General features: G+C 40.3%; 1 protein-coding gene across 1 annotated transcript in view; it reads right to left on the bottom strand.

The window, feature by feature from the left end:
* Positions 1–13,079, bottom strand: part of SMPD3 (sphingomyelin phosphodiesterase 3) — a 101,594-nt gene that overhangs the window by 28,502 nt on the left and 60,013 nt on the right. Inside the window, exon 2 of the mRNA XM_030227676.2 lies at positions 5,497–7,120. Within this exon, the coding sequence (XP_030083536.1) occupies positions 5,497–6,828 (1,332 nt within the window). The 5' untranslated portion in view covers positions 6,829–7,120. The remainder of the gene's footprint in view (positions 1–5,496; positions 7,121–13,079) is intronic.

The raw sequence follows: 13,079 nt of genomic DNA, 5'->3' as shown, positions 1-13,079 counted from the left end.
CATTAAACATATATATGAGGGAAAGAGGCTGTAAATTGGTGCCACTAATGAAGGGCTCTTCCTCTTCTGAAGAGGAAAGCCCACGACTCACATTTTCTCAAATCTGTATTTCATTCTGCACAACAGTTTTTATTTATCCCCATTAATGAAGGGGAAAAGGACCATGATTAATAACATTAATTACATCAAAGTGAAGGATCATGGTACAGTGCCATGGAAGAGCTGGGGTTTTTTGTTCTTTTTTTAAGAAAGTCTCAGTTTATTGGACTCCCTCCAATTCCTGCATTAACATTTTACAGCAGAAACTCAGCATGTGGAAAATGTTTAGGTTACCCTCCTGCCTTAAATGGCACAGCTTTAGAGTCATCTAAACAAATTCATGAGCAGCATTAGACATTTCTTTTATACATCTTGGGTTAACTGTAGGTACTGGCCAACTGATCAAGGACAAGAAAATCTAACCACTGGAAACTCTAGGTGTTCTTTGGCTGGGGGCAGAAAGGAGTCATTCCCCTTTTCTGTGCAATCCTGAGGTCCAAAGTGTTCCCCTCAACCCAGTGTGGAACTGCAGCAGCTGCCCCTGCACTCCAGGCACAGCTCACATGGGCTGGCTTGGACAGCAAAGGCAGCTTAAATTACCCAGGTGAAATACATCTGCATCAGAAATATCAAAAAGGAGACTCACAGAGGTGAATTTAGGGAACCCTCATTTTCTCACACAAAGCAGGCTCCTTGAGAGGAGAAAACAGTAAAAATTGTGCTTCAAAACAGTTTTGCAATCAGAGCTGCTGCTCCTTCTACCATCTGTTACCACCACCATGTCAGCTCTTTGAAAAACAAGCAGAGCTTTGCACTCAGAGCAAAGGTTGCTAGGTTTCCTTTAAGCAGTGAATAATAACATGTTCTCTGCACAATTACTGTACTCCCTGAGAACAGCCTTCATTTTCAGAGAATTTGAAAAGTAAATCTGTTAATAACCTTAGGAATTAATATTAATTAAACACAACTTCTTCCAGAAATCGAGCAAAATCCACAAGACATTCTTTTTCCTTTTGATTTTGAAGAATACTATTAACTGTTCAAACTTCCCACATCAGACTGCAGTTTTGCATTATGCTCACATACTCTGTTATAACTTAGAATTCTTATTTTTGCTAAAATTGACTCTTTTGGCAGATGCCAAACCCCAGAATAGTTTCCTGCTAGGAACAGTAGGAAGCACAGCCTTCTACACACCATCTGTATCTCCCAGTCCCATTGGGAGCAAGAAGCCTCCAAAACCTCTCTCTCAGTCAACAGCCATTTTGAGAATGATGCCTCTTTCACTCACCTCCCTACCCTGACTGTGCAGCTACAATCTAGCTTAGATTTACATTATTGCTACAAATATTACAATTTAAGGATAAGAGATATGAAATTTGTCAGCAAAAGTGAGTTTTTATTAGATTGCTACACTGGAAAAATATGGACAAAAGCACTCACTGACACCTTTTAAACTTGATTTAACAATGCTGATTTGTAAAATCAGCAGCCAGTTTCTGAAAAGGATGTATATTTTATAACTCCCTTTAAATCCATCAAAACCACAGTGCATTAACATCACATGTGAGTCAAAGCTGCAGCTGCAGAGGAGCTGAGACTGCTGTAATCTGCACCATGCTCCAGACAGACCTGTCCAAGCCAGCTTTTCAGTGCCAGTCACCAGCACAGAGGCTGTGCCAGGCCCCCTTCCCACCTCTGTCTGCAGCTGAGCAGCAGCAGAGACAATGGAAGTTATAAAATCTACAAAGTGACTCCAGGGCTCTTCTCTTCAGCATTTTAAATGAATGTGAAATGCCATGCTGGAACAGAGAGTCTCAGCAGAGTCTCCCAAGGGCCCAGACTGTCAAAGTATGAAAATGGATTGGCTGATTTATGTATTTGCTAACTTCTCCTCTGAGTCTTTATGGCAACTAGGAACAATGGTTTAACACTTCAGACATGAAACTGTCACTTGGCTGTGACATTTTCCCCCTTCATATTTGCTATTTTTTTCATGTTTTTCTTACATGCCAATGAGACCCTCAGATTGGAGACAAAGGCACTGGTAGAGTTTGAAGAGTTCCAAGTGCCAAATGCAAATTAGTCCTCTTTGCAGAAAATGGGCTCCACACAATGGCTCCTCACAACTACATCATCCTTGTGTCTTCATCCTGCCCTGGAAAGCAGCAGCCACTGGAGATGGAAAAACCAGCCTGGTCTCTGTCAGGGAAATGCCAGCAGTAGCACCTTTTGTGGCAGACATCCTTAGGAGGAGAGCAGAGGCAGACTTCCTTTGTACAGGTCTCCAGATAGCTGTTAGATAGCATGAAACTGTGTTAAAAGCCTCTGTAATTTACTTCCAACTTGGCTCCTTGGTTGTGACACCCTAGGTGTTAAGCCACAATCAAATCACTTTACCTTCCTGTACTTTAGTTTCTCCTTCTATTAAGCAGATATTGACCTTTCTTCATTAGGCACTCTGAGACATAGCAATGAAAAGCAGTGGGTAAGTGCTGATTGTTATTACAGCTACTAATAATAATCCTTGAGCTCTGTAAGTCTCTCAGGTAAAATAATTTTGTATGACTAAGCAAATCTCCCAAATCCTTCCAAATCTCTACCTGAACTTTACAATCAAGATAGTGAAGACAGGGCAGGGAAGACAAGGGCAATGGAAAATAATTTCTTATTCATGGGAAACAGAACCCATTCTAAAATGAAAAAAAGTGCAAAACACTTGTACCAGGGCAGTAGGGATCTGTTTTGTGTCAGAGTCCCCCAAAGCAGTTTTGTCATTTTCAAATTATTTCAACTTTCTTTAAATATTTAGTTCTGAGACCTTTAATTTATCTCCCTAACAGCTCTATTTGTAGTAAGGAGACAATCCTACTTACTAAAAAACAATCAGACTCTTTCTCTGAACATTTTTCTGAATTTAGATGTTGGGTGTTTCTTAAGGTTCAGAATAATTGGAATAAAGGCTTCATCCTCCCCATGAGTGGAAAGAGTAACTGGCTTTATCCATATTTTCAAAACCTATGAGCCTTTTCCCCTCAATTGCTTTGCACAACTTTTGGCTTCTAACCAACACAGAGAGCAACTGCTCCTTTACTCAGAGATGGAAGCTGTGCAAGGGGAACAGTCTTCACAAGCATCTTTCCAAAACAAACCTCAGTTGATGCCTTTTCTACTCAGAAATGGCAACACTGCATTCCACAGGAGTCAGGAAGGTAAAAACTCAGGGTTTGCACAGGACAGAGGCTCAGCTCCATGCCCCTGTGGAGAGGGAAGCAGTTAGGCCACTCCCGTTCTGCAAGGCTCTCTTCCTTTCCTTAAAACCAGAGAAACTCTGTGCAGGACTGTCTGGTATGATGGGCATTCAGAGTTCTGTAAGGGCCAGACCTGGCTGCAGGGAGGTGAGCTGTCCCTTGGGAAGGCAGAGTGCTGGCCAGAACAGCACCCAGAGCTCTGGTACCCTCTGCCAGCACCTGCTGCCCGGTGGAACAGCTCGAGGTTCTGAACTTACTGCACTGATTCCTGCTGACTTCACAAACAAACCAGGCTTTCACTTACTGCATGTAGTTTTTGTCTCTGGAGTCCACACCCATCCAGTGGCTGACTAAGCACCACATCAAGAAAAGCAGCCTCTAAACCTACTTTATTTCAAAGACAATGTGAAATGATTATTCCTACTCTATGTTGGTGCTGGCATCAAAGAAATGAAATGTGCACAATTGGTCATTTAATATACAATTAAAGAGAGAAAGTAAATTCATGTTAAGATAGACTTAGAATGAAAGATATTTTAGGCATGCAAAAAAGTATATCAGAATGACACAGGAGGAAAAACATGGCTCTTATGGCTGGGCAGAAGTCTGTTATATTCAAAATAATGGAGTCATCTTTGGAACTTTATAATAATTAGCCTCTATTCCCTGCTCAACTGTAACATTATTTAACAACTTGGTTCCATAATTAAGTTCATCTTCCCAGTGGAATCTTGAAAAGAGGCTTAATTTTCTGCAAGAGAAATGGAGACATTGCAGCCTGCCTAGCAGGGTGGCAAATCAATGACTCAGCAATGGGCAGTTACAAACAGATTGGTTTTAATCTCTTAATCCCCAATATAAGCATATGTTCAAGGGTAGTCTTTGTGACCCCAGAAATATTTATACTGCCCAGGATGAATGTTTATTTTTTGCTTGCAGACATTTGTGATGAAAAAAATAAATTGTTGCAGTTTATAAACACATAAGAGTGCAACATAGAAAGCTTAGACCCAGTTTTTGGAAACCTGTATTCTGATAGGGATTGGCTTTTGTTTATGTCAATGTACATGAAATACTGAACTATTTTCAGAACCAAAATTCTAATATTTGGGGGGTTTCTTACACAAGTCATAGTACCAAAAGATTTTGCTTTGGTTAAAAACTACAAAGCCTCCCACTGATCCTTATTCACAATCCATATTCTTAATGGCTGTTAATAGCTTTTGTTGAGGACTTGTGACTAGAAAGTACATATAATTTGAGCATCTGCTGTACTTTGCCAATGTTAGAAAAGAAGTTCAAGATTTAGTTAGTGAAATCCATTCCAAACTGTGACTAAATCACAAAATCTGAAATTCAGTATTTTGGACATTTTCAGATCTTTTTAGGTTTGGATCTACGGACTTGGATCTCTGGCAAAAATTTTTGATTCTTGATTAATCACAAATTAGAAGCGCCCACTTTCCAGGTTAGAAACAGCACAGCCAGATACTCCCAAGAGTTAAGCATGAACAGCCACTAGGTCTTGGAAAAGCAAATGCAGACTTTCTGCTTTTCATGATTTACAGACATACAACCCCAGGCTTCCTGTTCTCTCTACCATTAGTTAATTTGTGTAAACTGTGTTAACAAGGCAAAAAAGCTCTGCTCTCCCCAGTGTCCCAGGCATGTTTGTCTTGTTTATTCTTCTTCGTATCTCTCCTTACTAATTCTTTTGCAAGCAAGAGAGCAAAGTAGCCATACCTTTCACTGCAATTCTTTCAGTTTTATTATACTGACATTTAGAAATTTGATTGTCTTTTGATTGCCAGACAAACACACAACGAGCACAAGCTGGTTTCCAACAGTGATGCTCATTGTACTGTACTCATGTTATGAGGCTTAGAATTTATGCATTTTCTTACAGAGATTTCTGTAAAGAAAGAAATTAAAATATCGTGAAAATCACTTCAAATTTTGAGTCTTGAAATTATACATGAGTTCTACCTCCAAAAGTCCCTCATTGTTTCAGACACATCCTTCATTTTAACACAGTATTCAGGCTACAAATCCCATAAAGATTATATCTATAACCCATTAGGTTATATCAGGAAATCTAAATCTTAATGTTGCCTCTGTTGCGGTCTAAAGAAATGTGGAAATAATGTAACTTTATAACTTGCCACATATACAGAGTCAATACATAGAGCTTCAAAAAGGCTCTTACCTTGAGAAACAAGGCTCCCTTGGAAGCCAAGGAGTCCATTCCTCTTCCATTGGGGTAACAGTGATAGGCAGCATCCATAACAGGATAGCGGCTGGCAAAAAGTAGACCACTGTTCACAAACTTAAAGCTACAGCAGCTGTGGCAGCTGTAGACCCCAACATCATAGACTATGTATTCAAAGTAGTGATGGAGCTGCTCTTTCAATTTCTCCGCAGCTCTTTTGTCAAACACTTCCTGCAAGCACAGGAAGTCCAGGTTGGCAGGGAAGAAAGCAGAGATCTCATGATCAAAGGTCTCATCTGTGTGTTTCTTTTTCCGCACTGAAGTCTTCTTCATGATTGAAGCTTTGTAGAGGAGCTTGTTGTTGACAGTGCTTTGGTCCACTGTACCATCTCCAACACGGACTTTGACTAGGGACTCTCGTGAGGCAGAGCAGCTGTCTAAACTCCCAGAATCTCCTTCCTTCTGTTTGTGGTTTGGTGTTTTTGACACCTCTGCATCACCTTCCAGCGAGGGCTCTGCTGGGCCACTGGCACGAGCCTGGCCGTTGACGGTGTCTGCTTCTGCGTCTGACATGTGGCCATTCTCCTCCCCATTGATACGGACAATGCAAGTGTTTTCTTCTCCCTCGTGTGGCTCTCCACTTCCACCTTTATCTTCTCTGCTCTCCTCACCGTTGTTTGAGCCACAGTTGTCTCCTTTGTACTCCATGGATGTTGTCCTTTTGATGCCAGCGTTAACAGTGCGGTTATCTCCAGCCTGGGGGGAGACCAGGCTGCTGAAACTCGCTGCACTGATGGATGTGTTGGTAGGAGAATCTATGTATATTTTAATCTGTGGCCTGCTCGCTCCATTTCGGATCCTCCGGCCGATCTCCTTAGCCCTGGCCTGCGTATTGAAAACGTTATTAAACCTTGCCAGGGAATCGGGCAGCAGGCAAACATTGGCACTGCCGAAGCAGAAGCTTTTCCCACTCCCTGCTGCCTTCCATTCAGTGAGCAGTGTGGCTCCATTGGCGTGGTCCTTGTCTTTCAGCCTGGAGTAGATATAGGGCCTTCTGGCTGACTGCAGTGGGGACCAGAGCAAGAAGCCAATCAGAGCGAAAGGAAGAGAGGCCACCAAGAGTGCCAGGTAGATGGGAGTGGTAATAATGATGCAGAGTGCATGAAAATAGCATGGGTCATCTGCTCTTTGACGTTTTTCATAGGTGGTTGGAACAAAAGAGCCCACGAGCCTGTCTGCTAGCCAGTAACATGGGAAAATCAGGCCCCAGGAAAAAGAATGCAGAACTGACAGAAAGCTGTTGGGAAATGGAGAAGTGTATAAAACCATTGCAACTCAGTTATGACAACACTTCAGGGCCTACTACATGATGTCACTGTGTCAAACATCCATAAGAACACTGGGAGAGGGATGGGGAAAAAAGATCTGGTCAGGAGATTGTTGGGTTTTTTCCCGGTGAGAGTCAATAACAAAACTTTAAGAGCACCATTTCACTGTGTTGGAGTAAAAATGAAACAAGGCCACTGTTTTCGTCTGGCTTTTTGGCATCTGTATTTGTCAAAGGATGTCATTGTTCACTGGGGGCTGCCATAATGAAAGTCTCCAGAGGCAAAACAGAAACCTGCAGAAACAAAAAACAAAACATATTGGAAGTTTAAGTAACACTTATTGGAAGTTTAAAGCAGATTGAGTTTTTCTCACAACAATTAAAGACTTACTACATATAGTGTATTTAGATGGAAATTGGAAAGGTTGGATCAAGGGAGGATTTGGGAGTTTTTTGTTTTGTTTCAATTATTAGCTCAGCATAACTTCACCAATCTTACGCAACATGTTTGAGTTCAAAGAAATAAGGGACAAGTCAAGTGCCAAATAACAAATGCTTGGCATTTACTCAGTGCTAAAGGCATTTTGGGATGTTGATAATAGGGGGGAGCCTGGCAGATTTGTTTTTATGGATGATTTTTAGGATCCTTCAGTAAAAATGCTCAAAAGTGACTCTGGCATCTACGCGTCAGATAGGAAAAAAATAACCTAAAACCTATCCAATTATGTAATTACCATTAGAAAAGAAAAATCTCTAAAGAAGTTATTCTGTTCTACTGGGTGCTTAAAATGCTTTATAAAAGCCCTATTTACATAATCACTCAGCAGTGCCAAGGGTAAACAGAACGTTGTGTTTGGGATCTGTGAAGTGAGGACAGACTGCAAGCCTTTTATTCCAAATTTCAGGCTGACAGCCTTCCTGGTGAAAGGTGTAGCAGTATTGCAGAATATAAGGTCAATTTGACTTTTAATATTTTAAAATAACAGACCAAAAGAAAATACAAAAGCTCAATGGATCCATAAAAAAATTGCCTAATTAGGTCTTCAATAGGTGTTTCCTTGAGCATATGATGACAGATGTTACAACTCCCTGGGGACCATGAAACCAAGGGACAGTTTTGTAGATAGAGCAGTCAATGCCTGCTTGGTGATGTGCTGAAGTTAAAAAAAAAAAAAAATCAATTCAATACAACTCTTGCCAGTTCTATTATGGACTGCAGTATCAATAATCTACAAGATAAATCTACAAGATAAAGCTGTCCAGCAAACCATGAAACACCCAACTAAAACAGCTTCACAAAAGCCATTATCCAGATTGTGGAGACATACTGTATAAAAGAAATTCATGCTTACTGCAGATCCAACACACTACTGTGCATTTGTAAAAATGGAAGAAAAATTAATGCAATTACAAATCTTTCCATGGGATAAGATTGCACAGCCCAGGCAAATTGGTTTGGACTGAGGCTTGCTTTAACAACTTTCAGCAAGAACCTGATTCTCTGTAAACACTAAAGGCTGTATGACGGTTCAAGGCCACATTGGTGACTCCTACACTTCCTCTGCCTTAAAAAGGGAAAGTATCTTTCAAAATCAGGAGGGTTTTTGACCAGGTGCCAGCTGCATTTCTCACTACCAGCCTACTGAAGTGAGGAGGCAATAAGGATTTGAATACACACTTGTATTCCATGCATTTTATTCCATGAATTCTAATAGAATTCCCACAGCTCCTGACACAGAAGCACAAAAACCCTGGTACCACACCAAGCTTTAAAATATAATTGGAAAAAAGGGAAGAGGGTATAAAGGGAAGAGCTGGATGTCCTTTAAAGTTTTGCATATTGCAGACAGAAGACATAGACACGTCAAGGTCCTAATTAAAAACCCTCTTCTTGCAAGGAAATGATTATCCTGACTTAGTAAACTTCCAGATGAAAGCAATCACAGAACTTGCCAAGGCTCTGTCACAGACTCACTGGCACACACACACACAGGAACGAAGTTTCCTACTCCTTGCTAGAAAATCCTATGCATGCTAGTGCCTCAAAGCCACCCCAAAAAAGAGAATTAAGAGGGTCATGAGAGACAGATTTTATCTCAACAAGATCTTAAGGGGTGAGGGAAGGCACCATGTGAGCCAACAGGAACTTGGAAAACATGACGTCAGTCACATCTCTCCTAATGCAACGGTTTAGATGGAGCCTAAAGCTAAAGTGCCTAATTCCTTGTGATGAAGGGTATTACTTGGTAATCCAATGCTTTATTCATGGGGGTTTGGGAGATTAAGGGAGAATTTAAGATATTGCAATGAAACAGATATTTTTGTATGCTACAAAGACGTAAATGGCAGTGTTGTTTGGTGGTTTTTATTACTCTGTGAGTGTTTGAAGGCTAAAAATAGACTTTATTTAATTTTTTTTATGGTGGCAGTATGGAACATCTCAACTTTAGTGATAACAAGGCATCAGGCAGAAAGGTTTCAAAGATTTTTATGATCATAATTATGCCCAGAAGTATGATGGAGACATCATAGATCAAAAGAGATGTTTCTAGCTCCAGCATTGCTTGCAAACTAAATAAAGGACAATACAAGTCAACAAGTGATAGGAGAAACAGAAGAAAAAGAACAAATCTTAGAATAATCACGTTATGAGGACAGTCTAGAAATGGTCAGAAAAGTTTTAACTTCTTTTTGCTTAGAAAATAAAATACACTTTCAAATTCAGACAAGTAAACTTTCTTCAAAAGTGATAGTAATATCACCTATATACAGTAAAAATACAGTAAACTGTATTTTTCAAACTGTAAGTAAATCACTGGCACAACAATTATTTATTTAAAATCAATAAAACTGCTGAAGTGGCTAACTGATTTGGAAAATTACCCTATGGGTAACTTCACATCATAATTTACATATATTCATTAAAACTAGTGTTTCTTGAATCCTGACAGTTAGTTTCCAGTGAAGATTGTAGCATTATTTATTTAAAAATGAAGATTGTAGCATTATTTATCTAAAAATGAATTCTAGAAAAGCAGTTTATTTAGGCTGTGGTTTTACCTTGATTTCCTTATTGTCATTGTAATTTCAATCAAAGAAAACAGTCTTACAAAACTGATCCCACTAGACCATGTGAAACCACAAAAATTAGTGTTTGTAACTGAGCACAGGTGAAATGAAGATCTGAGGTAACTGAGGGAATTCTCACTCAGGCTCTCACATCATTGAGGCATATTAGACAAACCACAACTTAATTTTTACTTTCCTCATTGTTCTCATCTGGTTTTCCTCCCAGACACACTTCATAAAATTCTTCCTTTATTCGGCGTTGTTCCCCTGATTATTCTTATACATGCTTTTAATTAGAGTCTAGTTCAACAGCTAACTAACCTTCTGGAAAAAAACCCACTCCAAAAGGCCAAAACCACATGAACTGCTTTCCATGCTTGATTACATGGCTGTAATTACAGAGATGCAGCATCTCAAGGGGTCAGTGGCTCTGATGAAGATGTTTCCTTGTTCCCCTGTGATCACTTCACAGCCTGATGTTCTAACTGAAATCCTTTCATCCTGGTTGGGACTCAGTCCATGAAGGAGTTCACAATGCAGGCCAAGGGAATTTAAGCAGAATTTACTGGCTCACCTTAACTTCCACTTAAATCAATAACAATTTACAGCTTAGGAAAATCTTTGTAAAAACTTAGGGAAAACATGGATCCTCTTTGGTATGAGAAGCTGAATGTGGTGAATCACTGGTACTGATGAATAAAGCAGACTAAGGATTTGGCAGGAGGAGAAGGGAAGGAGGACAATGTTTTTGCAGACTTGCCATTGCAACATCCATTTACCAGTTTCTGCCTAAACTCTCTCCCTCCTTTGAAAAGAAGGTCATCAAACCCTGCCAGGCTGCTCTGCACCTTTTCTCTTTGTCCATAGGCAGCCAACAGGCACGAATCAGTATAAACAAGATGTCTAACTTAATTGAGCTAACCAGTAAAAGATAAAATACTAAGAAGTGTGAATTTACAAGTCTCCCTGAATAGCAGAGATGTCAGCAGTTAAGCACATGTCTGCAGTGAAAAACCCCAAAGCACCCCCAGAAGTCCAGGGAGCTGCTCGAGCCTCTGGCATATTCAGGGAGTAGATTTGTGATGGTGCAATCTGTGTTTGAAGCAAGGAGGTGCCAAGTTTTCTTTAGGAGTCCTTGGAATCTCAGTGATGCCTCAGTCTGAATGTCTCCAAAGCTGTAGACTGAAGGAGGTTTGGTGCTGTTATTACCCACAGGTGAAGGGAGCTGAAGCAGGGCTGGAGCCCTCTGGTCACAGTGCTGGAGCTGCATCAGCAGTGCCCGAGGTACCTGTGGTCACCCAAAGGACAGTGGGAGTGGGAGTCACCTCCTGATCTGACAAAAGATTGGCTGCAGCTGCAGAGAAGCTGGGCTGGCCTGGTGCCCTGTGTACCTCTTCACCCCAAATGGGAGCTTTTCTTTCAAAGTGCTGAAAAGTTGTTGGTGATCACACTGTAAAACTTGCTCTGAGCTTTACAGTTACGTGGGCCATGGCAGCAGATTCTCATTTCCAAAAGCAAATCATCTGAATTTGGTAGTCCCAGATCGTATTCCTAGGCCAAAAACCATACCCCCACACCTTCTGCTACCTAAATAAATTGGGTTATGTTTTAAACTTAATAAGAAATACATAAATTCGATTATGGTAATGTGTGGAAACACAGGTTAAAAAAAGATCTTTACAATTATAACCCATTGAAAAGCATTAAAAACATGTCAGTTTTGTCCTTTTTACTTCCAAAATGGATGAAAAATTGAAGCTGAATGCATTATTGCAGAAAACAACCATCTTTCATATTCCTGCAAGGAACACTGAGTCTACCCTGACACAGGAGGTTATACTTGCTCAAACCTTACATGCAGAGTCATAAATGCAGAAGGGACACATCACATCTCTCCAGCCTAGGAGAGGTTTGTTCTTTACTTCACACATACAAACTGCACTCCAACAATGATTGCTGTGCTTACACACCAGCTGTACTAATTGCTCCCTGGAGGCCTGACCTAAACCCAGAAAACTTCACCAGTACAGCTCCAAATTCTGAAATGCAGCTCCAAAGCTTTGTGCACTCTGTAAGTGCACCAGTACCAGCCTGTGAACATCAGCTAACTAATCAAATACAAGCCATGTGGGAACTTTGCACAAGGGCATTCAGTTGTACTTCACTGGAGGAGGGCATGAAGACTTATCTGAAAATCTGGACTCCATAAACTTTCTTCAATTATTTTTATTTCAGTGGAAATAGAAGCAGACTGACAGTTTCTGTTGTATTTTAGAGGGGCCAATGCCACGAATGCCTCTAAAAATATCATGGTTATGCAAACTAAGTAACAGCAACCAATGTCAGTTCTGATCTGCAAGGACATTACTTTAAAACATAAATTTGACTGCATTGTTAAAGTAACTACTTCAGAATTAATTCCCAAAAAATCCTAATCAGCAAAACTGTCTCTTCTTGTACAGGGGACAATTACATATTTCCAGATTATCAATTCCTATTTATGGCCTTGGGAACTGGTAAGAAGTAGAATCAATACCATATTGATAGATGAAAATAACTGCAAATACAGAGAGCTCTAAGTTTTCAGAAAAGCTTTGCTATCAGGCAGGATTTAGACAAAAAAAGTTAATCTGACCACTTGGTGATCTCACTCAGCACCTGGAAAGCTAAACACTCTGTTTTGAGACCTTATTTGGTGAACTTCAGTAGTGAGACAACTGCAGCCTACAAAAGTATGAATCTGTGACACTAAGCTCTGTTTATACAAGAGAAACAGAATGGGCTTTATTTACAAAATCACCTTTTAGTGTGCTTTAACCTCGTATTTTACAGGAGCTGGAGTAATTCAATAATGGCTAAATAAATCTGATCCTTGTAGATGGTTTGTTTAACAAAACCCAGTGAGATGGAACAATATTGGCTTTAGGTGCACAAGACAGAAGTGGAGATAAAATTTTCCCTACTCATCTTTCACCATCTAAATCCTATAGAGGTCTGACTACAGCCATGCTTGCCCATAAATTAGCAGGGGCACAGACTCCCTGTGAAATGAAAAGCTGTACTTTCTCAAACAGCACTTTGAGCCTCCAGGCTTCTGGTTACTCCATGACAGCTCAATGGAAGTATAAAGTAATCATTTTTCCCCAGAGTGGATATTTTTATACTGTTGAAATTGTTCTTAAAG

This window comes from Serinus canaria, chromosome 11, assembly GCF_022539315.1.
Source record: "Serinus canaria isolate serCan28SL12 chromosome 11, serCan2020, whole genome shotgun sequence".
Lineage (NCBI taxonomy): Eukaryota > Metazoa > Chordata > Aves > Passeriformes > Fringillidae > Serinus > Serinus canaria.
Note: the sequence above shows the minus strand (reverse complement) of the source record. Positions and strands in the feature narration are given on the sequence as shown.